At 45.8% G+C, this 27,948-nt stretch overlaps 1 protein-coding gene across 2 annotated transcripts; it reads left to right on the top strand.

Moving 5' to 3' along the window:
- Window positions 1–29: 29 nt before the first annotated feature.
- On the top strand, window positions 30–23,436 carry acer1 (alkaline ceramidase 1). Of its 2 annotated transcripts, XM_055658330.1 has the most exons (7): window positions 312–455; window positions 577–694; window positions 3,320–3,434; window positions 7,169–7,307; window positions 14,263–14,400; window positions 15,782–15,919; window positions 18,672–23,436. In XM_055658330.1, exons 2-7 carry the CDS (start codon window positions 602–604, stop codon window positions 18,847–18,849), a joined length of 801 nt encoding a protein of 266 aa, XP_055514305.1. In that variant the 5' UTR covers window positions 312–455; window positions 577–601; the 3' UTR covers window positions 18,850–23,436. The 2 variants fall into 2 exon arrangements, with proteins under 2 accessions (XP_055514306.1, XP_055514305.1); XM_055658331.1 differs by lacking the exon at window positions 15,782–15,919 and having other exon boundaries at window positions 30–455.
- Window positions 23,437–27,948: the final 4,512 nt, after the last annotated feature.

The following is a 27,948-nucleotide window of genomic DNA, read 5'->3' as shown; positions in this document are numbered from 1 at the left end:
TAGAGATAGAGGGAACAAAAAAAAACAGGTTTGGCAAGACCAAGATTCCAAACAAAGTATTTTTACACCCACATGGTACGGTAAAATTGTTTCCGCTTTATACCCAGAAGAAAAATCAGTCAAATATGATTTTGGATATTGCAGATTATTGGTGGCCTGAGAAATCTAAAATGTGTCTTCCACACCTTGGGTTAGAATGAAATATATTCAGGTTCAATTAACAATGGGAGTGTCCATCTTTGGTAATTTTAGGAATGATGTGAGGATATGGGGGCTAAGAGGTGGGTCAGATAATTATTTAGGAATGTGGCAGTACACCTCCCTAGTTCAAGTTTTACCTGATTTCTGTTTCGCTACATCCGTATCTGTTTACTTGCAATTTTTCTGTTTGTGAGCAAGTGCTGGAACTCCAGGGACAGGTTGAAACTGAAAACACCTGCTGATAGTTCTACCAGGTTGGATTTAAACCATTCATTGCATTTGCTTCTCTCGCTCCGGACACAAGATGCTTTGAATTTGCTGCAGATTCATTGTTACGATTTATTCAGATAAACTCTTTGTTTTAAATCTTTTCAGGGTGGGGAGGGAAAAACCTCTCAGGATGGTCGACGTCTTTGCTTATCAGAGTTCACAGGTAGACTGGTGTGAAGACAATTTTCAGTATTCAGAGAATGTTGCCGAGTTTTACAACATGGTGAGTGCCAACAAGTGTGTGTGTGTGTGTGTCGTTCTGCAATTGTGCCGAAGAATTTGAGGTATAAAGCAAGCTGTGGTATTTCAAACTATTTCACAGCCCTGAATTTAGAGGCACAGATTAGAATTTTCATTGAGTGAAAGAGAAGATGGCAGCACGGTGGCGCAGCGGTAGAGTTGATGCCTTACAGCTCCAGAGACCTGGGTCCCAGGTTCGATCCTGACTACGGGCGCTGTCTGTACAGAGTTTGTACGCACGTGCTCCCCATGACCTGCGTGGGTTTTCCCCGAGATCTTCAGTTTCGTCCCACACTCCAAAGACGTGCAGGTTTGTAGGTTAATTGGCTCGGTACACATATAAATTGTCCCTGGTGTGTAGGAGGATAGTGTTAATGTGCGGACTTGGTGGGTCGAAGGCCCTGTTTCCGCGCTGTATCTCTAAACTAAACTAAACTGGACAGAGTCAGAATTGAGCATTTTAAACTTGATGAACAAGACAGACACAAAATGCTGGAGTAACTCAGTGGGACAGGCAGCATCTCTGGGGAGAAGGAATGTTTCGGGACGAGACCCTTCTTCAGACTGAATTTGAATTTCCTAGAATTTGAACAAACTGCTTTATTTTAAGCTGTATTACAATCTCAAACCAGAGCAGGTATTGACATTTTAGATATCACAGTGTAACATTAGTAGAACAAGGAGGAGCATTTTAAATTGCACTGTACATTTGAATTGAAACATTCTGCTAAGTTTAGTTTAGAGATACAGCGCAGAAACAGGCCCTTCGGCCCACCGAGTCCGCGCCGACCAGCGATCCCCGAACACTGGCCCTATCCTACACACACACAAGGTATGATTTACAATTTTTTACCGAAGCCAATTAACCGACAAACCTGTATGTCCTTTTGAGTGTGGGAGGAAACCGGGGCATGGGGAGAACGCAGGTCGCGTGGTGAACGTATAAACTCCGTACGGACAGCACTCGTAGTCAGGATCGAACCCAGATCTCTGGCGCTGTGAGGCAGCAACTCTACCGCTGCCTTAAGGTAGTCAACAAACTAAGTGATGGACCTGTCCTCAAAACAAATGCAGGAGATACTGTACAAACGAGGCATCTGCAGAGAGAGAAACAATGAATGTCTCTAGAGATGATCTTCCAGCTATGTGACTGTTCATAGATTTATGCCACATAAATTTCCACATCTCAACCTGACTTCCGAGATAACCATGGAAAATATATACTTGAAACCTATTGAAAACAAGTTTAAGGTCCACACTGGCTCGGGTGGCTTCATAGTGGCTATTTGGCCATTAATATCTTGTTTACAGATTGAGAGTGGGATCTGAACATACAGGGCGAAATTAGCAAGTTTGCTGATGATACAAAAGTTAGTGGTTTTGCAGATAGTGAAGATGGTTGTGAACGATTGCAGCAGGATCTGGATGATTGGCCAGGTGGGCAGAGGAATGGTGGATAGAATTTAATAGAGAGAAGTGTGAGGTGTTGCATTTTGGGACGTCGAACAAGGGCACAGTAAATTGTCGGCCTCTGGGGAGTGTTGTGGAGTGGAGGGATCTCGGAGTACAAGTGCATGGTTCCTTGAAGGTCGAGTCGCAGGTAGATAAGGTGGTCAAAGAATCTTTTGGCATCTTGACCAGAAATGTCGCCCATTCCTTCTCTCCAGAGATGCTGCCTGTCCCGCTGAGTTACTCCAGCATTTTGTGTCTATCTTTGGTGTAAACCAGCATCTGCAGTTCCTTCCCACTCACTTCAGTATCATGTTGCTACAGTATATGGGATGAAAGATGGCATTTGGTGCAATGTTCCATACCAATGCCACCTTGAGGGCATTGCCGCATGCGGAACTATCCAGCTCGGGCAAACTCTGACGTCAATCTGCAATAAACGTGGCGACCAGCATCTTATCTCGGTCTTCAGGGTTCCAGTGGGCATCCTGAAGCTGGTCAGGAGGCTGGTGTCACTAGCGGCTGGAAGTATCTCCAGCCCTCCAGCCTCACTTCCCCAAAGCCCCATCTCTCATCTGCCTTCCTCTCCAGAGCCCTGGCACCTGGGCCCAGCCTCACCTTGCCTTCCCTGCAGGTCCCCAGCATCAGGACTCCACGGGGAAGGTCCATAGTAACAAGGATTTCTCAGCTGTTGCCTGCGCAACATGTTGGCACAGCTAAACTCATCACTAGATGCCGTGCCTTCTTGTATCGAGCTGAGATTCACACACTTTGTTAGTTAAACTTGGTTCAAGGAGATTGAGTCATAAGGTCAGAAGTGATAGGAGCAGAATTAGGCCATTCGGTCCATCAAGCTGATCGGCCGATCTATCTCTTCCTCCTAACCCCCTGATCTCCTGCCTTCTCCCCATAAGCCTTGACCCCCTTGGAGTGATACAGCGTGGAATCAGGCCCTTCGGCCCAACTTTCCCACTCCAACCAACATGTCCCATCTACACTAGTCCCACCTGCCCGCGTTTGGCCCATATCCCTCCAAATCTGTCCTATCCATGTACCTGTTGTGATAGTCCCAGCCTCAACCACCTCCTCTGGCAGCTCGCCCCAAGTGAAGTTGGATCCATCCATTGTTATAAGTTGTTATTATTGCTTTACTTTACAGGCCAGCAATGTGAGTTTCTTTATATCTGTGCCTATAATGATGTATCTGTGGCATCCTTATGCACAAAAGAGGAACAAAGCTGTGTATCTCCTCTGGGTCATGGTAATGTTAGTCGGTAAGTATACAACAGTTGTCAAAGTGGGATCTGTTACTGAATGACATGATATCTTATATATATATATTACTAAAAGTCTGATCTTGACCGCTTCCTGTTATTCTGTATATTGATTTTAGAAAAAAACGCTGCCACTTACGGCTGTGATTTTTGGCCATCTTACTCAGAGTCCCCGTCCGCTGCGCAGGACAAGAGGATTTTTCCCATCGATAAAAAAATAAAAGAGTTATTAGTGTTTAAAAAATGTTGAGATTCTCTCTCCTGATGGCCACGCCCCTTCCGGAGGGACTATAAAACCCAGAAGTGTTGAGTGCCTCAGTCAGTCTCTGCCAGATGGGGGAGCGAGAGGGTCATGTCTCTCAGTCTGAGCTGCGAATAACACTGAACACATGTCTACTAAACTGTGGGTGGTTTTACTGACCTGTCAGTGCCCTTAATGTGGTTTGAGAATATAGTTTGGAAATGCTAAAGCTGTATTGCCTTTGGTTTGGAAATGCTAAAGCTGTGTTGCCTTTGGTTTGGAAATGCTAAAGCTGTGTTGCCTGTGTTGCCTAATTAAAGTTGCCTTGCCCAATTAAAGTTGCCTTGCCTAATTAAAGTTGCCTTGCCCAATTAAAGTTGCCATGCCTAATTAAAGTTGCCTTGCCCAATTAAAGTTGCCATGCCTAATTAAAGTTGCCTTGCCCAATTAAAGTTGCCATGCCTAATTAAAGTTGCCATGCCTAATTAAAGTTGCCTTGCCCAATTAAAGTTGCCTTGCCCAATTAAAGTTACCTTGCCTTCTATATAATTAAAAGTCTAATCTTGACCACTTCCTGTTTGCGCTTTATATTGATTTTAGAAACAACGCTACCACATATGGCTGTGATTTTTGGCCATCTTACTCAGAGTCCCCCTCCGCTCATCAGGCGCCGAGGAATTTTCCCATTGATGAAAAGTAAAAGAGTTATTAGTGTTTTAAAAATGTTGAGATTCTCTGTCCTGTCAATCATGCCATGAAGGCCACGCCCCTTCTGGTGGGAGGGGGAGGAACTATAAAACCCAGAAGTGTGGGTGTGGCTCAGTCTCTGCAAGATGGAGCAGGGAGAGGTCGCGACTGGCTGTCTTTAATGGTCTTGCACCCTGCTTGAAATGATATGAAACTGCACGTGAATTTGATGGTCTTGCACCCTGCTTGAAGTGGTAAGAAACTGCACTTGAATTTGGTGGCCTTGCACCCTGCTTGAAATGGAATTTCAAGGAATAGCAGTGAGTCAACTGCCAGCCCACCAGCCGTGAGTGAGTGAGCTGCCAGCACAACTGGCTTGAGTGACTGAGCCGCCAGCCCAAGAATCTATTCGGCCCACAATGTCTATACTAGCCCTCTGGAAACCAGTCACTTCAGCCCACAACACCCATACTAGTGCTCCAGAAAGCTCCCCCACACCCCCCAGCCACCAATATTGGAATTGGTGGAGAGGTAGAATATTGCGTTGGGGACAAGCCCTCCCGTGTGATGCTGAGACCCAATAGGTCCCACTTAGTCTAGTATATTACTAAATGTAAGAAAAGAGTGTATCAAATAAAGTGTTTAAGAAAGAACTGCAGATGCTGGAAAAACCAAAGGTAGACAAAAATGCTGGAGCAGCAACTCATATTTCGCTTGGGCAGTTTACACCCCAGTGGTATGAACATTGACTTCTCCAATTTCAGGTAGTCCCTGCTTTCCCCCTCCTTCCCCTCCCCTTCCCAGCTGTCCCACAGCCCATTGTCTCCGCCTCTTCCTTTCTTTTTCCCGCCCCGCCCCCCCCCCACATCAGTCTGAAGAAGGGTCTCGACCTGAAACGTCGCCTATTCCTTCGCTCCATAGATGCTGCCTCACCCGCTGAGTTCCTCCAGCATTTTTGTATAAAATAAAGTGGTAATTTTCCACAGGAGAAGGAGGAATTAATGTTCTAATCCATAAGGTGTCCAGTCAGTATATCCCGCCCGGCTCATTGCTAGTACAGCCAGGAGTTAATCATCAACGGCTAAACAAAAAGCCGCATGGGTCCCAGCGGTAGAGTTGCTGCCTCACAACGCCAGAGACCCGGGTTCGATCCTGACTATGGGTGCTGGTTTTACGGAGTTTGTACGTTCTCCCCGTGACCTGCGTGGGTTTTCACCGGTTTCCTCCCACATCCCAAAGATGTGCAGGCTTGTAGGTGACTTGGCTTGGGTAAAATTGTAAATTGTCCCTAGTGTGTGGAGGATATTGTTACAATGCAGGGATCGCTGGTCGGCACGGACTCGGTGGGCTGAAGGGCCTGTTCCGCGCTGGATCTCCAGAGTAAACAAAACCAAACTAAAATGGTGGTGCAAGGGATGTCCTTACTCCAATAGGCATTACATTTTCTCTGCAAATGGTTGAATGATTTTGACGTTTGCACCATTTACATATCTTGCACTGCCAAATGTTAGAACATTGACTGATCCAGCAGTCTCGTGTTTTGAAGAGTTAATCATGGTAAACTCCACTTTATTCCTTGAGTAGCGCAGCGTGATTGTTCCATTTAACACAACCAGTTTTGGAAACCTCTTTGAAACACAAAGTGCTGGAGGAACTCAGCTGGACTAGTCCCTGCCTAGACTTCCACTTGCCTGCATTTGCGTTACCTGCCACTAAGTGGCAGTCAAGTCAACATGTGCAGGGAGGAACTGCAAATGCTGCTTTAGAAACATAGACAATAGGTGCAGGAGTAGAGGCCATTCGGCCCTTCGAGCCTGCACCACCATTCAATATGATCATGGCTGATCATCCAACTCAGTATCCCGTACCTGCCTTCTCTCCATACCCCCTGATCCCCTTAGCCACAAGTTCCACATCTAACTCCCTCTTAAATATAGCCAATGAACTGTGGCCTCAACTACCCTCTGTGGCAGAGAATTCCAGAGATTCACCACTCTCTGTGTGAAACCGAAGGTGGACACAGAAGGCTGGAGTAACTCAGCGGGTCAGGCAGCATAGAAGGAGTGGGTGACATTTCGGGACCAGTCTGAAGAAGGGTCTCGACCCGAAACATCACCCATTCCTTCTCTCCAGAGAGGCTGCCTGTCCCCGCTGAGTTACTCCAGCATTTTGTGACTATCCCTGGAAAAAGAAGTACCTGTATTGCAAAACGTTTATAAGGCTAAAACTTAAATCTAGTGTGCGGGGGGGGGGCATCTGCAGTTCCTTCCTGCACTACACAAAACTACCCTAAACTAAACGACACAACGTTGAAACTAAAACAAACGACATCTCGTGCAAGGAATAGTGAAGTAATTGAGAACAAACAACCACAAACTAAAGTGATTAAGAACGAACAGCAGATGCTGGAAAAATCGAAGGTGGACAAAAATGCTGGAGAAACTCAGCGGGTGAAGCAGCGTCTATGGAGCGAAGGAATGGGTGACATTTCCGAAACGTCACCTCTTCCTTCCCTCCATAGATGCTGCCTCACCCTTACGGGTCTCGACCCGAAACGTCACCTCTTCCTTCCCTCCATAGATGCTGCCTCACCCGCTGAGTTTCTCCAGAAACTGTACAGTAATTCAGCCCACACAAAAATCTAATTCAGCTCACACCTTTAGCGAGTCCTTTTTTTACCTAAAGATTTTGAACCATTTTAAGAGATGATTTTACATGAGTATTTTTTGAAGACCATATGTCGGAAAATGAGACAATAAGCAGCTACAACCACTGGTTTAATCTATATTTTTCTCAACAACAATAGGCTCTTTCTCCGCTTACTACCACATGACCCTGAGCTACTTTGGTCAGCTACTCGATGAATTATCCATCTTGTGGGTTTTGGCCTTTGCCTACATGCTATGGTTTCCCAAAAGACATTTGCCCAAGCCCATTAAAAACAGGTAATTTCATTTTAACTTTTTTATCTCAATATTAGTTGGTTCAGAATGCTTTTATAGAACGGATGTGGAGAGGATGATTCCACTCGTGGGAGATTCTAGGACCAGAGGTCACAGCCTCAGAATTAAAGGACGTTCTTTTAGGAAGGAGATGAGGAGGAACTTCTTTACTCAGAGGGTGGTGAATCTGTGGAATTCTTTGCCGCAGACGGCTGTGGAGGCCAAATCCATGTATATATGTTTATGGCAGAGATAGATAGATTCTTGATTAGTATGGGTGTCGGGAGTTACGGGGAGAATGGGGTTAGGAGGGAGAGATAGATCAGCCATGATTGAATGGCGGAGTAGACTTGATGGGGCGAATGGCCTAATTCTGCTCCCATCACTTTTGACCTGATGATAGACAATAGATGCAGGAGTAGACCATTTGGCCCTTCGAGCCGGCACTGTCTATGATTCAATGTGATCATGGCTGATCATCCCCAATCTTCCCCAATGATCTTATGAGAATGTATAGACTGGGAATTCAGGTGATACATAACATACGATGTTCAAATGGTCTTGCAAAGAAGAGTATTAAAGTCACAAAGTGCCTAAGCTATTGTAGTCATAGAGTTATACAGCGTGGAAACAGGCCCTTGGGCCAACTTGCCCAAAGTGACAAACATGCCCCATCTACACTAGTCCCACCTGGCTGCATTTGGCCCATATCCCTCCAAACCTGTCCTATCCATGTACCTGTCTAACTGTATCTTCAGAAACCTTGACCTGGAGGTACGAGTTCTGATTCCAACCCAAAACGCTGGAGAATTTAACTTCAAGCAATTGAATACATTTGGCACCAAATGCTAGTGTTGGTGATGGTGGCCACAAATCTACTGGCCTGTTGCCCACAGCCACCTGCTGCATTAACTTTCTATTGTGAAGAACGTTGGCCTGGCCAGAGTTTGTGAGCGGACATTGGTCAGCGCTGGTTTCCCCCGTGTAGACATCCTTGAGATCTTCTCTGACAAGGAGGTGAGTTGCAGCAACAGGGGCTGTGCAGTTTTCTCCATGTGGCTCCTCTACACATCCCTTCATTCACCTCACACACCATGGGCAAGGCCCAGAGCAGTACTTGCTTGGATACCATTCAGCATCTCGGATGGGTCCCAAATGCAACAGTATTTGGGGAAAATCAATTGCCTCTTAGAATCAAGGGGAGGTCATTTAAGACTGAGGTGAGAAAAAAACGTTTTCACCCAGAGAGTTGTGAATTTATGGAACTCCCTGCCACAGAGGGCAGTGGAGGCCAAGTCACTGGATGGATTTAAGAGAGAGTTAGATAGAGCTCTAGGGGCTAGTGGAGTCAAGGGATATGGGGAGAAGGCAGGCACGGGTTAGTGATGGGGGACGATCAGCCATGATCACAATGAATGGCGGTGCTGGCTCAAAGGGCCGAATGGCCTCCTCCTCCACCTATTTTCTATGTCTATGTCCAGTAGATCTAATACTGAATCAATGTGTGGGAAAGAACTGTAGGTGCTGGCTCAGTTTGAAGAAGGGTCTCGACCCGAAATGTCTCCCATTCCTACTCTCCAGAGATGCTGCTTCACCCGCTGAGACTCCAGCGTTTTGTGTCTACCTTAACACTAATTCAATGTCCACCTTATACTATAGCTGTACAGCAGATTAGGGGCAGCACGGTGGCGCAGCGGTAGAGTTGCTGTCTCACAGCGCCACAGACCCGGGTTCCATCCTGTCTACGGATGCTGTCTGTACGGAGTTTGCACGTTCTCCCCGTGACCTGCGTGGGTTTTCTCCAGGTGCTCCAACACTCCATAAACGTGCGGGTTTGTGGGTTAATTGGCTTCAGCGACATTGTAAAGTGTTCCCAGTGTGTGTGGGACAGAGTTAGTGTGCAGGGTGATCGCTGGATGGTGCGGACTTGCCGAGCCTTAGGTCCTGTCCTCGTGCTGTATCTCTGAAGTCTAGAGTAATGTCTAAAGCATGGCAATGACTCACAATAGGCTCGTGGTTCAAGGCATGGAGAACAGAAAAACACCAAAGATCCTGACTCCGCGCTATCTGTAAACCCTAAAGGATTTAGGTGACATTTTGACCTGAAACGTCACCTATCCATTTTTTCCAGCGATGCTGCCTGACCCGCTGAGTTACTCCAGCATCTTGTGTCAATCTATCGTGCCAAGATAAACCGTTCTCATCTACCTGCACATGGTCCGTATATCCCCATCCCCTGCAGCAACTGTCCAAGGTTAACTCATGGTTATGTGTTCAGGCCCTTCATTGATAGCAGATGCTGCCCTTGTGGTAGTTACTGCCTGCATGTAAGTCCAGAGGCCTGCAGTCCAGTGTCACATTCCTATACTGAACTTCAGGTCAGAAATACATTGCACTCTGAGAAGCTCAAATACTAATGTATATCGGTCAGTGACTCCAGTGGGGTTTATGTGGCACGGTGGCACAGCGGTAGAGTCGCTGCCTCACAGCGCCAGAGACCCGGGATCGATCCTGACGACGGGCGCTGTCTGTACGGAGTTTGCACGTTCTCCCCGTGACCTGCATGGGTTTTCTCCATGATCTTCGGTTTCCTCCCACACTACAAAGACGGACGCACAGGTTAGTGGGTTAGTTGGCCTGGTATAAATGTAAATTGTCCCTAGTGTGTGCAGGATAGTGTTAATGTTGCAGGAATCGCTGGTCGGCGCAGACTGAAGGGCCTGTTTCTGCGCTGTATTTCTAAACTAAACTACTGAAGAATGCTTTTATGTTTTATAGATTCATTAAACGCAGCTCTTGAAAAATTGCCAGCCTTTAATTTGATTGCCCAACCTCAAATTGTAACAATGGGCAACATTTTTGTGTTAAAGGAGATGTAATGTAAAAGTCTTGCCACGCAAAATAAATTGCGAGCGGCACGGTGGCGCAGCGGTAGAGTTGCTGCCTCACAGCGCCAGAGGCCCCGGTTCAATCCCGACTACGGGCGCTGTCTGTACGGAGTTTGTACGCTCTCCCCGTGACCACGTTATCTAGTTTGGTCCCAGACTCCGAAGGTTTTCAGGTTAATTGACTTCTGTAAATTGTCCCCAGTGTGTACGATAGTGTTCACGTACGGGGTGATCGCTGGTCGGCGCGGACTCGGTGGGCCGCTGGTCCTGTTTCCACGCTGTTTCTTTAAACTAAACTAAACTAAATTCTTGTGGCTGAGCTGGTGGGATGAAGTGAGGCCTCTGGTGCGGAGCCAGCATGCATCAGCCCAGGAAAACTTGGACAAACAGTGAACAAACTGCTGGATGGCTTTTAGATTATTCTCACCAACAACGTCAAATCATGAGAGGAATAGATCGGGTAGACGCATAGGGAGGGTCTCTTGCCCAGAGTAGCGGACTTGAAAGACTAGGGTGCATAGTTTAGTTTAGTTTAGAGATACAGCACGGAAACAGGCCCTTCGGCCCACCAGGTCCGCCTGCACAAGCAATCCCCGCTCATTAACACTATCCTACACACACTAGGGACAATTTACACTTATACCGATCCGATTAACCTACAAACCTGTACGCCTTTGGAGTGTGGGAGGAAATCGAAGATCTCGGAGAAAACCCACGCAAGTCACGGGGAGAACGACGGCCATCCACACTTCAGTAGAAGCTGCGTTTAAGAAAGAGCTGCAGATGCTGGAAAAATCAAACGGTAGACAAAAATGCCTATTCCTTCGCTCCATAGATGATGCCTCACCCGCTGAGTTTCTCCTGCATTTTTTGTCTACCTTCAATAGAAGTTGCGATCACTGTCGTACAGGGCATTGTAAGGAATGATGATAAAGCACGCACACACACACACACACACACACACACACACACACACACACACACACACACACACACACACACACACACACACACACACACACACACACACACACACACACACACACACACACACACATCGTATACTTCCAGCAGGTCCAGAAGGTCGGCAGGAATTGGAGGACAGAGATGTGTGGTGCATCCTTAACCGTTCCCGTCGGAAACCAGCGCCACTGCGTCACTAATGTTTTCAACGATGATGAATGAATGATAATGATGGGCAGAAGGGCCAGTACCTGTTCTACCTTCTATTATTGCCACTAATAATATTAATTACTTTCTCACCATCAACATTTTCCACACTTCAAGTCAAGTCAAGTTTACGAGATGTGCAGTGAAATGAAAAGTGGCGATGCTCGCAAACTTGGTGCAAAAAACACAAACAAACAAACTACAAACAGAATGGAACAGAATCACATATTCTTTTATATATTTACATATTGTGGGAGGAAGGAAAAAGGAAAAAAAAACAGCAATTTAAAAAAAATACAGTAGAATGGTTCAGTAAAGTGAGATTGGAGTTTACAGTCCGAATGGCCTCTGGGAAGAAACTCCTTCTCAACCTCTCCGTTCTCACAGCATAGCAACGGAGGCGTTTGCCTGACCGTAGCAGCTGGAACAGTCCGTTGCAGGGGTGGAAGGGGTCTCCCATGATCTTATGGAGTTGCACCTTCTGATGTGTAGTTCCTGCAGAGGGGCGAATGATTGCAAGAGTGTGCCTTGCACCAAAATTCACTGTTTGACAGTCATTTTTCATTTACGCCTGTACTTATCGTTCAGTTCTCTGGATTGTTATTTCGAATGAGATTTTTTTCCAAAATTTGCAACAGTAATTATGCCCCCAAGAATTTGGAGCGGGAATTATGTGTTCAAACCGTCTATCTATAATATTGTTGTTTTTCATGTTGAACTTTCAGCCTTCCGTCCTTGCGGCTGCTTTTTGTGACGGTCTGTCTGTCTTCTATACAACGTCTACACTTTCTTCCTGCACCCAGTCCCCGTTTCCTTCCCGTCCTGGCCCTGTGGGTCACCCCCACCCACTCCTGTCACAATTCCCGGCCTTTTCTCTCCCACATGTACCCGTGACCTCTGACCCAAGAGGCCTACTTCCTGAGGAGTTTGTCTCCTCACTACCCTGCAGGTTTGGCTTCGGCCCAGTCCAGGGGCAACGTTTTGTCGACCTTTGGCCGTTTCCCCTCTTGGTGTCATCTGGTTTCTATTCCACCCTCCGACGTTTCGGCTCTCTGCTCCAAACCCCGTCGTAGCTCCTGAACTCTTGACTCCGCTTCTGTCCCCTGCGTGTGTTCTGAATCATTTGAGAGCTTGCTGCACAGAAAATAGATGGAACCAAAATGGATGTAAGCAGGATTGCAAGCATCGCAGCCAGCAAACCCGCTGCCTTGCAGTGTGAGAGAGAAAAATGCTGGAGAAACTCAGCGGGTGCAGCAGCATCTATGGATCGAAGGAAATAGGCAACGTTTCGGGCCGAAACCCTTCGGGTTTCGACCCGAAACGTTGCCTATTTCCTTTGGGTTTCGGCCCGAAACGTTGCCTATTTCCTTCGCTCCATAGATGCTGCTGAGCACCTGCTGAGTTTCTCCAGCATTTTTGTCTACCTTCGATTTTCCAGCATCTGCAGTTCCTTCTTAAACATTTACAGTGTGAGAGATCTGGATTCAATCCTGGCCTTGGGGGCTGCATTTGTGCAGTTTTGTACATTTTCTCTATGATCCCGATGTTAGGGAAGTCCAGGACAAGGGGTCACAGCTTAAGGATAAGGGGGAAATCCTTTAAAACCGAGATGAGAAGAACTTTTTTCACACAGAGAGTGGTGAATCTCTGGAACTTTCTGCCACAGAGGGTAGTTGAGGCCACAGTTCATTGGCTATATTTAAGAGGGAGTTAGATGTGGCCCTTGTGGCTAAGGGGATCAGGGGCTATGGAGAGAAGGCAGGTACGGGATACTGAGTTGGATGATCAGCCATGATCATTTTGAATGGCGGTGCAGGCTCGAAGGGCCGAATGGCCTACTCCTGCACCTAATTTCTATGTTTCTATGACTGCGTGGGTCTTCTTTGGGTGCTCCCGTTTCCTTCCAACTTTCCAAAGAACTGAGTATAGAGGTTGGGAGGTACACAAAATTGCTGGAGAAACTCAGCGGGTGCAGCAGCATCTATGGAGCGAAGGTTGGGAGGTCATGTTACAGTTAAACGAGACGTTGGCGAGACCGCAGTTTGAGTATTGTGAGCTGTTTTGGTCACCATGTTACAGGAGAGATGTTGTCATATATAGTCTTTCTGCTGAAGACAGACACAAAATGCTGGAGTAACTTAGCGGGTCAGGCAGCATCTCTGGAGAAAAAGGAAACGGTGACGTTTCGGGTCGAGACCCTTCTTCAGACTGAGAGTCAGGGGAGAGGGAGACACAGAGATATGAAAAAGTTCAGAACAAATCAGAGCCACACAGTTAGCAATCTTCCATCAAAATAGCTTTTCACTCTAGCTCAGTGCACGTGACAATAAACTAAACTAATATAATTGTATACAAAGGAACTGCAGATGCAGGTTTACACTGAAGATAGACACAAAATGCTGGAGTAACTCAGCGGGACAGGCAGCATCTCTAGAGAGAAGGAACGGGTGACGTTTCGGGTCGAGACCCTTCTTCAGAATGAGCGTCAGCAGAGAGGGAAACACAGAGATAAGAAAGGGCACGGTGTGAAAACGTGGCATCAAAGGGGACGAAATGCAAGGAAAATGTAGAATAGATGGTTGTTAGCTAGGAAAAGGTGACAACGAGGCGTACAGAGATAAAATATAATGAGGAAGACAGTCAGACTGGGCGGAGAACTAGGATGGGGAGGGGCAGAGAGAGAGGGGAAACCAAGGGTTATTTGAAGTTGGGGAAGTTGATGTTCACACCGCTGGGGTGTAAGCTGCCCAAGCGAAATAGAATAGAATAGAATAGAATAGCCTTTTATTTGTCATTCAGACCGAAGTCTGAACGAAATTTATGAAAAAATATGAGCATTGTTGTCGTGAAGCAATCACTCTCGGTCCCAAATTTACTAAAGTGTGTTTTGCTTTCTCCAGGAAGGTGTTTTCATTGGTGGTCTGTCTTGTTGCGCTGATCAGCACAGTCCTGTCGTTTCTTAAGCCCGTGGTGAATGCGTACGCTCTGAACAGCATTGCCTTGCACATTCTTTACCAGATCACACTCGAACTGAAAAGGTAAACGCTCTTCAGGAAAACATTATTAAACATGGTGGTATGATTTGCATTGAAACCAATTAAAAATATTCACTGCCACGGTGTAGGATGGAACTGCAGCCGCTGGTTTATATCGAAGATAGACACAAAATGCTGGAGTAACTCAGCAGGACAGGAGCATCTCTGGAGGGAAGGTGTTTTTTCAAGTGTTGCAACATTTTTTTTGTCGCCGCTGGATTTTCAAATGTTCAAAATCTTTTGGTGACCTTGATATGATGCCGACAGTCGCTGAAAAAATCGCCAAGTGGAACAGGCCCTTAAGACGTTGGTGAGGCGTCATTTAGAGTATTGTGTTCAATTCTAGGCATTGTAGAGGTCCACGCGTTGTGTACTGACCAATGTGTAGTTGTGTTTGGTGGCATCGGCAGTGATCTGGCGAATGTGGAACTGGGCTTCAGCCTGTTCAAACTACACGCGGGGCTGTGAGGTCCAGTAAGCGGGCAGTTTGATCCAAACTGCATTCTGCTGGTCTGACTTGTTGGCTGCAGACATGATAAAATCCAAAATAGGCCGTCGGGGTCACCACTGTAGAGGTCCACGTGTTGTGTAAACACTGCGTTTAATAACTAACCGATACAGCCCTGTCGCTCATGCGCGCATCAAGTTAATATTTATCTACCGTCGTTCGTGAGCACGCCCCAGTTTAAACTCCAACCACCAGGCGGCCCGCCCCTCCTGACCACGTGATTGGTCGGCCCAGATCACCCCCGGTCCACGCGGGAGTTCGAGTCCGACCAATGACGGTTCGATACCAAAATGGCTCCGCCCGCCACAGCACCATGTTATAGGAAAGATGTTGTCAAGCTGGAAAGGGTACAGAGAAGATTTATGAGGATTTTGCCAGGACTAGAGGGTGTGAGCTACAGGGAGAGGTTGAGTAGGCTGGGTCTCTATTCCTTGGAGCGCAAGAGGATGAGGGGCGATCTTATAGAAGTGTATAAAATCATGAGAGGAATAGATCGGGTAGATGCACAGAGTATTTGGCCCAGAGTAGGTGAATCGAGGACCAGAGGCCATAGGTTTAAGGTGAAGGGGAAAAGATTTAAATAGGAATCTGAGGGATAACTTTTTCACACAAAGGGTGGTGGGTGTATGGAATGAGCTGCCAGAGGAGGTAGTTGAGGCTGGGACTATCCCAACGTTTAAGAAACAGTTAGACAGGTACATGGATAGGACAGGACTGGAGGGACACGGGCCAAACACGGATAGGTGGGACTAGTGTCGCTAGTCGGTGTGGGCAGGTTGGGCCGAAGGGCCTGTTCCACGCTGTATCATTCTATGACTCTAATTGTAAGACAGCCTACCGCATGCATATACCCACCTATATCCTCATTGTTTTCAGGTGTACAGATCAAAGAATAATTCACCTTGCCTTTGCCACTGTGGCCTGGTGGCTCATAGCGATCTCCTGCTGGCTGAGCGATCGTTTACTCTGTGCTTTCTGGAGACAGATCAACTTTTACTACCTCCATAGCTTCTGGTAAAAAAACAGCTTCTAAACGTATAAAATCTATTTAGCAGCTTTATTACAGATTTGTCTCGAGTACCTTCGAGCCGGCACGGTGGTGCAATGGGTAGAGCTGCTGCCTCACAGTGCCAGAGATCCGGGTTCGATCCTGAACACGGGTGCTGTCTGTGCAGGTACACAAAATTGCTGGAGAAACTCAGTGGGTGCAGCAGCATCTATGGAGCGAAGAAAATAGGCGACGTTTCGGGCCGAAACCCTTCTTCAGACTGACGGGGGGTGGGAGGGGAGAAGGAAGGAAAATGGGGAGGAGGAGGAGGAGCCCGAGGACGGGGGGATGGGAGGAGACAGCTCGAGGGTTGAGGAAGGGGAGGAGACAGCAAGGGCTAGCAAAATTGGGAGAATTCAACATTCATGCCATCAGGATGCAAGCTGCCCAAGCGGAATATGAGGTGCTGTTTCTCCAATTTACGGTGTTGCTCACTCTGGCAATGGAGGAGACCCAGGACAGAGAGGTCGGATTGGGAATGGGAGGGGGAGTTGAAGTGCTGAGCCACCGGGAGTTCAGGTTGGTTATTGCGGACTGAGCGGAGGTGTTCGGCGAAACGATCGCCCAACCGCCGCTTAGTCTCCCCGATGTAAATCAGCTGACACCTAGAGCAGCGGATGCAGTAGAGAGACATCGGCACGGACTCGGTGGGCTGAAGGACACGTTTCCACGCTGTATCTCTAAACTAAACTCTGCTAAACAAAATCAAAACCCAACGCCTTCCAGTGAAAACTGGACCCAATTATGAATTGTGTCGGAAGGAACTGCAGATGCTGGTTTAAACCGAAGGTAGACTCCAAAAAACTGGAGTAAACTCAGCGGGACAGGCGGCATCTCTGGAGAGAAGGAATGGGTGACGTTTCGGGTCTGAAGAAGAATTTTGTCACCAATTCCTTCTCTCCAGAGATGCTGCCTGTCCCGCTGAGTTTACTCCAGCATTCTGTGTGTGTGTGTGTCCAATGTGTGTCAGTTCTGATAGGGATGGACAGTAACATTAAACTTTAGTAAAACGTTTAGCTGATGCTCATTCCTATCGACAGTAGTTTGCGATCATTTTCCATGCTTGTGATCTTTGCTGCAAGGTATGACACTTGATCATTGCTCCACGTGGTGAATCTGTGGAATTCTCTGCCACAGAAGGTAGTTGAGGCCACAGTTCATTGGCTATATTTAAGAGGGAGTTAGATGTGGCCCTTGTGGCTAAAGGGATCAGGGGGTATGGAGAGAAGGCAGGTACAGGATACATAGAAACATAGAAACATAGAAAGTAGGTGCGAGAGCAGACCACCAGGTCCGTCGAGCCCGCACCGCCATTCGCTCATGGCTGAACACTAAACAGACACACTTACCCACAAACAGTAGACACAAGACACAGAACACAAGACACTACCCTCCCCCTTATACCGCTATCACCCCTCTCCACCCCAAGAACCTCGTGATCTCCTGGGGGAGGCAAAAAACCGGATAAAAACCCAGGTCCAATTTGGGAAAAAAATCCGGGAAATTCCTCTCCGACCCCAATCCAGGCGATCGACACTTGTCCAGGAGATCACTCCGGTCTTACTATACTAACCATACCTAGGTCCATATCCCTGCCCTCTCCCCGTAGCCCCTTATCCCCTTGGCAGCTAAAAAACCATCTATTTTAGTCTTAAATATATTTAAAGTTTCTGCTTCCACTGCTCGCTGGGGCAGTGAATTCCATAAATTAACCACCCTCTGGGTGAAGAAGTTCTACCTCATCTCAGTTTTAAAAGAGCCCCCTCTTATTCTGCAACTATGTCCCAATACTGAGTTGGATGATCAGCCATGATCATATTGAATGACGGTACAGGCTCGAAGGGCCGAATGGCTACTCCTGCACCTATTTTCTATGTTTCTATACGCAAGTCTCAATTCTTTGTCCTTCAACGCATGCTGCCATCTGCAGGGACACAATGCATTGCAGCCATCTCTCTCTCTCTCTCTCTCTCCCTCTCTCAACCAAGAGATATTTCATGACCAAGCTGGCCATCAACGAGTCACGGCGCCAGGCGGAAGAGGACTCTGCCCGTGCCGGCTGCCTGCCCCTTACCCGTGGTTATGTCCGTGCCCGGGTGGTTTTAGAAAGGGACTACGCGCTGTCCACGGGTGCTCTGCGGGACTTCCGGGACCGCGGTGGGTGGAAGTGGTGGATGGGGAAATAGTGATTTAATATTTAAGAATATTTGTATATTTTGTATTATGGTGGTGGGTTTATTTGTATTTTTTGTAAATAGTTAAATAGAGAAAAATTATTTTTGGTTAATAAAAAAGAGATATTTCATGAAAAATTACAAATGAATATCGTAAACTCTGGAGTTTGCTTGTCAGCTTACATGGCTGGGAAAGTTTGGTACAGAAGCTAGGCACAAAATGCTGGAGTAACTCAGTGGGACGGGCAGCATCACTGGAGAGAAGACGAAGGAAGAGGTGACGTTTCGGGTCGAGACCCCTCTTCAGACTGAAACGCTGCCTATTCCTGTCCCCCACAGATGCTGCCAGCCCCGCTGAGTTACTCCAGCACTTTGTGTCTATCTTCGACATAAACCAGCATCTGCAGTTCCTCTCTACAAATGTCGGTACGGAGTTTGATCTCGTGTTTTTGTCCGTGAAGAAGACTAGGGTTAGGCAATAAACAAACACAATCCACCGTTTCGACGCAGTTTATCTTATTTCAGCATACCTTTTTTTTTACAGGCACGTGCTAATTAACATGGCGGCTATCCATGGGATAACGCTCTTTGCGTATTTCGACGCGGTGTATGAAATACCTGAGACCAGCCCAGAGGTGAAGTATTGGCCAGAGCGGTGGGGATATCTTGGACTGCCATATCTTGCCATTAAATCCAAGGACTCTCTGAAAAAGACCTGTTGACGGGAATATGCGTATTGTCCAACCATAAAAAACACTTTATTAATCTATGCCTACAGTTATTATCTGTCAAGGGAATTTTAATTATGGCCAATGGGCACAAAATGCTGGAGTAACTCAGCGGGGCAGGCAGCATCTCTGGAGAGAAGGAATGGGTGACGTTTCGGGTCGTGACCCTTCTTCAGTCTGGGACTCGATCTGAAGAAGTGTCTCGACCCGAAACGTCACCGATCCCTTTATTACACATAGTCTGAGATCTGGTAACAGCAGATGACACAGGAGTCACGGTAGCAATTAACAGCTGCTGAACTCCATCATCTATGGGGTTAGGAGGAAGAAATAGATCAGCAATGATTGAATGACAGAGTAGACGATGGGTCGAATGACCTTATGATCTATCCAGTTCACTTGGGGAACAGAAATGTCGCACATTATGTTACTCCAGCATTTTGTGTCTCATACCTGCAGTTCTGCAGTTTTAATCTTTTTAAAGTTTTAATCTTTTGAATGCAGTTTAAAATCTGCAGTTTTAACCAGTTTCTGCCGTTCCTTTTCTACACTTTTAATTGTGGTTGTTGGAAAGACTCTAATCTGAAAATGATTTCTTTCTCTTTTACTTCCATTGTTTATTAGTAAGGGGATTTAGATCTTGCCAATTTTAAAATCCGACCCGGTTTATTTCTGTTTTAATTGCGTTCGAATGAGTGTGATTTTTGTGAATTTTCTCTTCATTGAGAACTTTAGAGATACTGTTATTAAAGCCTTTGTAACCCAATGTCAGTATAAAAAGCAGAAGTTTGTAGGAAACACTAAGGAGGTCGGGCATCACCTTTGGAAAAATAAACAGTGAAGGGCCTGTCCCACTTGCCGATTTTTTTCAGCGACTGCCGGCATCATTGACTGACTTATCAGGTCACCGAGAAATTCGTGGCGTGATGACGTATTGACGCGGTGTTTCTTCAAGTGTCGCAACATTTTTTTTGTCGCCGCTAGGTTTTGAAATGTTCAGAATCTTTTGGCGACACTGATATGATGCCGACATTCGCCGAAAAAAATCGCCAAGTGGAACAGGCCCTGGGTTTTCTCCGGGTGCTCCGGTTTCCGCCTACACTCCAAAGATGCGTAGGTTTGTAGGTTAATTGGCTTCGGTAAAAAATGTAAATTGCCCCTAGTTTGTGTTGGATAGTGTTAATGTGCGGGGATCGCTGGCCAGCGCGGACTCGGTGGGCACAATAGCTTGTTTCCGCACACTGCACCACTAAACTAAACTAAACTAAACTAAACCTGCCAAAATAATTTTAGAGGCACATCCCATGTAGAACTCGACCCAATATTCTATCCCTTTCTCTGTAGACAAGCAAAGCAAATTTCTTCATTTGCAGCAAGAGGCTTTACTGCAGATACGGATTCTAGGAGTACAACTTCTAGGTGCAACTGGCAGTTCAGTTCAGTTTAGTTTATTGTCACGTGTACCGAGGTGCAGTGAAAAGCTTTTGCTGCGTGCTATCCAGTCAGCAGAAAGACAATACATGAGTGCAATCATTTACAGCGTATAGATACATGCTAAGGGAATAACGTTTAGTGTCAGGTAAAGCCCAGTAAAGTCCAATCAAGGATAGTCCAAGGGTCACCAATGAGGTAGATAGTAGTTCAGGACTGCTGAGTATGCTCTTTCAGAAAATGTTTATCTTCGCCACTTCAGTTTGGGGATTACTGATTCTATATTTGAAGTTAGAAAATTGAAATCCCAAAACAGAACAGTACATTGGAATAGAGTGAGTAAATGCACAGTCTCTTGTCCAGAGTAGGGCAATCGAGGACCAGAGGACATGGGTTGAAGATGAGGGGGTAACATTTTAATGGGAACCTGAGGGGTAACTTTTTTCTGCACAAAGGGAGGAGGGTGCATGGAATGAGCTGCCGGAGGAGGTCGTTGAGGCAGGTACTATCGCAGCATTTAAGAGACACATTTGGACAGGTTCATGGATAGGATAGGTTTAGTGGAAAATGGGCCAAGTACAGGCAGGTGGGACAAGTGCAGATGGGACGTTGGTCGGCGTGGGCAAGTTGGGGGAGGGGGGGAGGGCCTGTTTCTACGCTCTATGACTCCATGGGTGTCGAGGTTTATGGGGAGAAGGCAGGAGAATGGGGTTAGGAGAAATAGAATAGATCAGCCTGATGGGCCGAATGGTATAATTCTGCACCTATCACTTATGACCTCATGACTCAATCCCCTGTAACAAAACTTGACTAAGAACGTGTGTAAATCTCTGCTCGATACGAGAAGGCGCAGTGTCGGGAATTTAATCTCCACTTGCTTACTTTGCTTGGGATCATTACCGGCCAGTTTGCACTCTCATCTCATTCATTTCCCCTTGGAAGTTACTGGTGACGGCCCCTTCTGAGTCCCTGCTGCTTCTTAATTGCTTTACAACTTCTAAGAGCTTTCTAAAGGAAGGCAAAAACTTCTGATAGACACAAAAAGCTGGAGAAACTCAGTGGGTCAGACAGCACCTCTGGAGAAAACGAATATCCCTACTCCTTCTCTCCAGAGATGCTGCCCGACCCGCTGAGTTACTCCAGCTTTATGTGTTTTATCTTCGGTTTGAACCAGCATCTGCAGTTCCTTCCCAAACAAAAACGAACCTGATTCTGGTCTGGTCTGGTCGACCCATTCATTTTCTCACCAAGTCTCTGCTTTCTGCCTCCTTACTTTTTAAACCCACCCACAGCCCCAGAGAGTCCATGAAAAGACAAAAAGCTGGAGCAATTCAGGTGCGGGACAAGCAGCATCTCTGGAGAGAAGGAATGGGTGATGTTTCGGGTCGGGACCCTTCTTCAGACTGTCTAATGTTCCATTTGGTTGCGTTCCCAAAACCCATAATTACACCTGTCACCCTTGCCGCTCATGTGGCCCACTGGCGTGATATCCCGCCCCTTGTTTGAGGGGCGTCTCCACCCCCCCCCCCCAATGTGCAGCAGCGGAAGAACCCTAGACTGTGGTCCTCCCCCACAGAGCCTTGCCTTTGGCTGCACTGAGCTTCAGTGCCTCCTTCACCACCTACTGTGACTCAGATCAATCAGCTACAGAGGGCCATAAAACAGCTCTGTTGTTTATCTCATGGCTAACTTCACAAACAATCGTGGGCCCATCAATCTGTCTCATGGCCCGCTGTCGGTTTTACGACATGGACAGTTCCTGTGTCGGCCACTTGTTGCCACTCTCAAGTGTGATTTCCTGTATCTCACCTCCTTCAGACCTCGGCTTCCTTGGTCCTTTGCTATGAACTCTGCTGAATTTCCTGGAATTCACTACACGTGCTTCCACAATATCTCTTGCTATCCCTTCTGCAGGAGCTGTGATATCGCAGTTACTTTGGTATCTTTGCCATTCTCTCAGTCCCCACCACATTTGAGCCTTATCTCTGTCATGCCCTTCCCCGACTGATATTTAATATTTTGCCTGGATGACATTGTAGATTTTTTTCTGGCATTAGAATTTTGTTAGTTTAAAGTTTTTTCTTGCACATTAAATGTTAGATTCTAACTGGAGAATAAATCCAAGGGAATGAATGAATGAATGATACTTGATTGCCACATGTTCAGTTTCAGTTTAGTTTATTGTCACGTGTACCGAGGTACAGTGAAAAACCTTTGTTGCGTGCTATCCAGTCAGCAGAAAGACAATACATGATTACCATCGAGCCATTTACAGTGCATAAGAAATGTTGCTTTTTTAGTTTTATTTTTAGAGATACAGCGCAGAAACAGGCCCTTGTGGCCCACCGAGTCCGCGCCGACCAGCGATCCCCGCACATTAATACTATACTATACCCACTAGGGACAGTTTTTACATTTACCAAGCCAATTAACCTACATAGCTGTACGTCTTTGGAGTGTGGGATGAAATCGAAGATCTCGGAGAAATCCCACGCAGTTTACAGGTAGAACGTACAAACTCCAAACAGACAGCACCCGTAGTCAGGATCGAACCCGGGTCTCCGGCGCTGCATTGGCTGTAAGGCAGCAACTCTACCGCTGCACCACCGTGCCACTCGGAAACACCAATTTCTGTTGTCGGAGTAGAGATTTAAGAGTGTGGAGCGATTGTAATATGTGATTGTAGATACGCTTCCGTGGCCAGCACGCAAATAGTCGCCTGCGCTGGACGCCATCTTGGACGTTTTATGACGGCTCACAGTGAGATCCTTTGCCCAACATATGCAAAGAGTCGCTACATAAAGGGCGCCGACAATGTTACTAAGTATTTAATTTTACCCACAACCATTTCTAACACATTCCATTCATGGTTCCCCCTTGGTTGACGGAGCTCCCCCCATGCCGGGTCCTCCTTTGTTCTCACCCCAACCCAACTGTTTGGGATTTGGTTTAACGATGAGAGTCTGGACAATTAATGTAGGTGCATGATTACGGCTGGACCACCACAGATGTCACAGAGAGACCAGATACTCGCGAAGAACCAACTTGAATCATGAACATTGATCTATAGTGGCACAAGTGTATTATCATGTGTATGGTACCAATGGTAGGACATTGATGGCTTTCTAAATAAACCAGTTTTGTCTAAAATCATGCCTCATCTGAGTTCATGTTCACGTCATAGGAGCAGAATGAGGCCATTTGGCCCAACAAGTCTGCACTGCCATTCAATCATTAGTTTATTATTGTCATGTGTACCGAGGTACAGTGAAAAGCTTTTTTGTTGTATGATATCCAGTCAGCGAAAAGACTATAGATGATTACAATCAAGCCGTCCAAATATCCTTCTCCCTCAACCGCATTCTTCTGCCTTTCCCCGTAACCCTTACTAATCTGAGTTACTCCAGTATTTTGTGTCTATCTTCAGTTTAAACGAGCATCTGCAGTTCAAACCCGCACATTAACACTCTCCTACACACACTAGGGACAATTTGCACTTATACCACGCCAATTAATCTACAAAACTAAACGTCTTTCCACTCCATCTTGGTGCGTCATTTAATCTGAGCATCTATCTATATATTACTAAAACTCTTCTCTTGTTTGTTTGTGAGTCTGTGCATCTGTCTGCCTGTGTGTGTATGTGAGTCATGCCCTGAATTACACCGAAACGGTACAAAATAGCGCTACAATTTTTTGACCATGTTACTCACCAATGTGCTGTGGTATGGTGTATCAGATTTCGTTCAGATTGATGGTGTATTTTACGTTATTCACATTTTTAACTTTACAAAATCCCACTTTGAGAAAAATGTCTTCCATCTGCACTGGCAGTTAGCTGCTATGACGTCACAATAGGATCTCCTTTACATAAACTGCCCGTCAGCAGTGTTCCACTGACAGTTAGCAGCGGATGACGACACAATGCAATCTCATTTACATAAACTGCCTGTCAATGGTGAAATGAGAGATACGTTACATTGTTGTAAGGAGAGGGGTGGAGGGGAGGAGGAGAAATGTTATTTAAACATTGTGTTTAGTGGCGGAGTGGGATAGGGGAGAGGTGAGGAGTGGGGGAGCAGGGAGATAGAGGGAGGGTAGGGAGGGGAGAAGGGTTATGGTGGGAATGACCGGGGGTAGGGGAAATGAGAGGTGAGAGAAGAGGGAGGGTGAAGAGGAGGGGGAGGGAGTGTTGTGGGATGAGGGAAAATGAGACGCGCCTGCGCAGTTGGGGGCTATAAGTGAGTGGTGGAATATTGCGTTGGGGGAACAGGTTGCGTTGGGGGAATGTGTGAGTGGTGGAATATTGTGTTGGGGGAACAGGACCGAACGGGTCCCACGTGGTCTAATATATATTAGTAAAACTCTCATCTTGTTTGTGTGTTTGCGTGAGTCATGCCCTGAATTACACCAAAACGGAACGCGATAGCACTACAATATTTGGACATTACTCACCATTGTCCTGTGATGCGTTGTTGCTAGTTTCGTTCAGTTTGATGGTATATTTTACAAGTTATTCACGTTTTCAACTTTACAAAATACAGTTTGTGAAAAGATAGTCTGAAGTTGCAGTGGCAGTTACAGCTTTGACATCACAATGGGATCTCATTTGCATAAACTGCCCATCAGCAGTGCTCCACTGTTACAATGTTAACAAGGACAGGACTGCCAGTGCAGTGAGAGATTGTCATATTGTTGTAAGGGGAGGGAGAGAGTAGGCGAGACGAGGAGACAATTGTTGTTTAATGTAGAGGGGGTAGAGAGTGGAGGGTGGTAGGGTGGTAGGGAGGGGAGAGGGCTCATGGAAGGAGGGAGGGAGGGACTGAGGGAATGGGTGAGTGATGGAAACGGGTTGTGTTGGGGGAACAAGTGAGTGGTGGAATATTCTTTTGGGGGAACAGGGCCCAACGGGTCCCACTTGGTCTAGTTTATTACATTATAATTTGTGTGTTTTCAATTAGATACTGTAACTTTAGCACAAATATTTTCTCGCTAACATAAAATTACAGTGGTAATGCCATTTGTTCCATTACTTTTCAGTCACTGACTTGCTCCATTAATTATATAGAAATAGATTTTTTTTCCTTGAGTTTAGTTAATTATTATCACATACAGTGAAAAGTTTTTTGTTGTGTACTTGTTGGCTAAGAAACATGTTGACTGGGAAACACGTACGTCATTTGTTCTATATCTCACTACACCTCCGTCCATATCTCTCGTTTCCCTTTGCACTGGCCCCCAGTCTGGAGAAGGGTCTCGAGCCGAAACGTCACCTATTCCTTCTCTCCAGAGATGCTGCCTTTCCCGCTGAGTCACTCCAGCTTTTTGTGTCTACCTTCGGTTAATTGACTGCAGTAAATTGTCCCTGGTATGTCGGGTGTACGGGTGATCGCTGGTCAAAGTGGACTCGGTGGGCCGAAGTACTTGTTTCTACGCTGTAATTCTACACTAAACAAATCCATGTCGACTGTGATTAATCTGGACTCTGTTGATTTCTATTGTTCCCTAGAATTTAGTCAATAATTTGCCCAGAACCAAAGATTGACCATGGGCCAAAGCTCCCTTTCTTCCTTTTTAATTGACCTTCCTTCTGCTGGGGGTATTGTTCTAATAAATTTATGTTACACCCATTCCAAAACGTATTGATCCTTCCTGAGATACGCTTCCCCAGAATCAATATAGCATCAATGGGGTTCTAATCTGTGCTATATGCAGCGGCAATTATCTCCTTTGTATTTTGCACAATAAATTAAATTTGCCTTTTTACTGATGGGTTGAGTGAGTGAGTAGAACCATACCTTATGTGGGTTAAGGCAAGATTGGCAAGAGGTTAGACACAGGAAGGTAACACTGAGAAGGGAGATGAAACCGTGAAACCGATGAGGAGAAACAGACTGCATCAGAACATAGTCGAATGCTTTTAAACAAAATCAGAGTAAGAGAGAATGCAAAAAAGATTCAAGATGGATTTATGATGTTTTTGTACACATATATAAATATATACACACATACATACTATACATACATACCATAAACATGCTGTATATACACTGTATACATATATACACACACACATATATAGAAATGCATATATATATATACACACACACACACACAAGAATATAAACAATATATATAATCCACATTTTTGCATGTATGTATAGATGTCTGTATATATGTGTGTGTATACGTACAAATATTTAATAGAAACAATATGCATTAGTTATATTCTTGCGTTCATGTGTATATATATATGTGTGTGTGTGTGTGTATATATATATAACGATGTATTTTATCATGCCAATAAAGTTTTTAAAATTGAAATTGAAATTGAAAATATATATATATAAAGCACAAGAGTATAAACAAGGTAGTGGAGCTGCAGGTATAATTAACCACAAGGGATTACAATGCTGCGGTGATAACAGATGTAGCTAACAAAAGGCAGGAAAGGGTTATAAAAATTCCCAATGTTCTCGAAAGCTAGAGACAGGAAGAAAGAAGGGGAGGTGGCAGCATTAAGGGGAATATTGCAGTGCTAGGGAGAGGATGAAGGCCAGAATATCTGCTAAGAATGAAGGAACATAAGAGGTGGCATTACACTACAGAGACTGTTCTGCAGGCTGCCAATTAGTGGAATGGATATTGAGGAGCCGATTCTCAGGGAAATAGCAGAGATGTATTATAGCCATGGATTAATTATAAGGGGAAAATTCAGCTTCTTTAGGTTTAAGTTTATTATTGTCACATGTATCATGAGAATGAAAAGCTTTGTTTTGCATGCTATCCACGCAGATCAGATATACCTCAGGATCTTACACGCCTCTATAAAATTGCCCTTCACCCTCCTACGTTTCAAGGAATAAAGCCCTAGCCTGCTCAACTTCTCCCGAAAGCTCAATCCTTTGTGTACCGGCAACATCCTTGTAAAATACTTCTGAAATACTTTCAATAAAATCCTATATAATAGGCTTTTCATCAAGATTGGAAACCATGGGTAAAAGGGACCACAGTGGCACAGTTAGTTCGACTGTGAGAGGGAGGGGAGAGAGTGGGAGGGAGGAGAGAGTCATTCGTGATATGAGTAGAATTAGGCCATTCTATTCATCAAATCTACCTCTCCCTCCTAACCCCATTCTCCTGCTGTCTCTCCGTAACCTCTGAAACCCGTACTAATCAAGAATCTATCTCTGCCGTAGAAATATCGATGACTTGGCCTCCATCGCTTTCTGTGATGAGAAAATAAAATGAGGGGGGATATGAAAATAATGGGTATGGGGGTGAAAATGAAAGAATGAGTAATGAGGAAGAAAAGATATGCTGGGTGGGATATGGGGGGATATGAGGGGGAAAAATTTATAAGGGTAAAAAATGAAGATATTGAAAGGAACAAATGAGGGTTTTGTTATGAGTATGGAAGTGGATATGAGGGGGTGATAAATGGGGGGTGGATAAGGCGGGGTGACAAATAGGGGTGGGCACTGTAAGTTTTATGTGGGGGGTAAAATTTTATGTAGATTTTTTAATGAGGGGGGGGTATTATCATGTGTAAATTAAATACTATGGAGGGGTTGAAAAATTATGAAAAAGTGTAATATGAGGGGGGTGGGGGGGGGAGCTATAAGGTGGGGGGGGGAATATGAGGGGGTGGGGCTCCTGACG

Source organism: Leucoraja erinacea, chromosome 29 (assembly GCF_028641065.1).
Source record: "Leucoraja erinacea ecotype New England chromosome 29, Leri_hhj_1, whole genome shotgun sequence".
NCBI classification, from domain to species: domain Eukaryota; kingdom Metazoa; phylum Chordata; class Chondrichthyes; order Rajiformes; family Rajidae; genus Leucoraja; species Leucoraja erinaceus.
Note: the sequence above shows the minus strand (reverse complement) of the source record. Positions and strands in the feature narration are given on the sequence as shown.

Bases quoted from the DNA above. Each gene is read 5' to 3' on its own strand.
- acer1 (XM_055658330.1), top strand. From the start codon at position 602: ATGGTCGACGTCTTTGCTTATCAGAGTTCACAGGTAGACTGGTGTGAA. The intron at 3,435-7,168 runs GTAAGTATACAA...CAACAACAATAG, and splicing joins GGTCATGGTAATGTTAGTCG to GCTCTTTCTCCGCTTACTAC. The intron at 7,308-14,262 runs GTAATTTCATTT...TGCTTTCTCCAG, and splicing joins CCCAAGCCCATTAAAAACAG to GAAGGTGTTTTCATTGGTGG.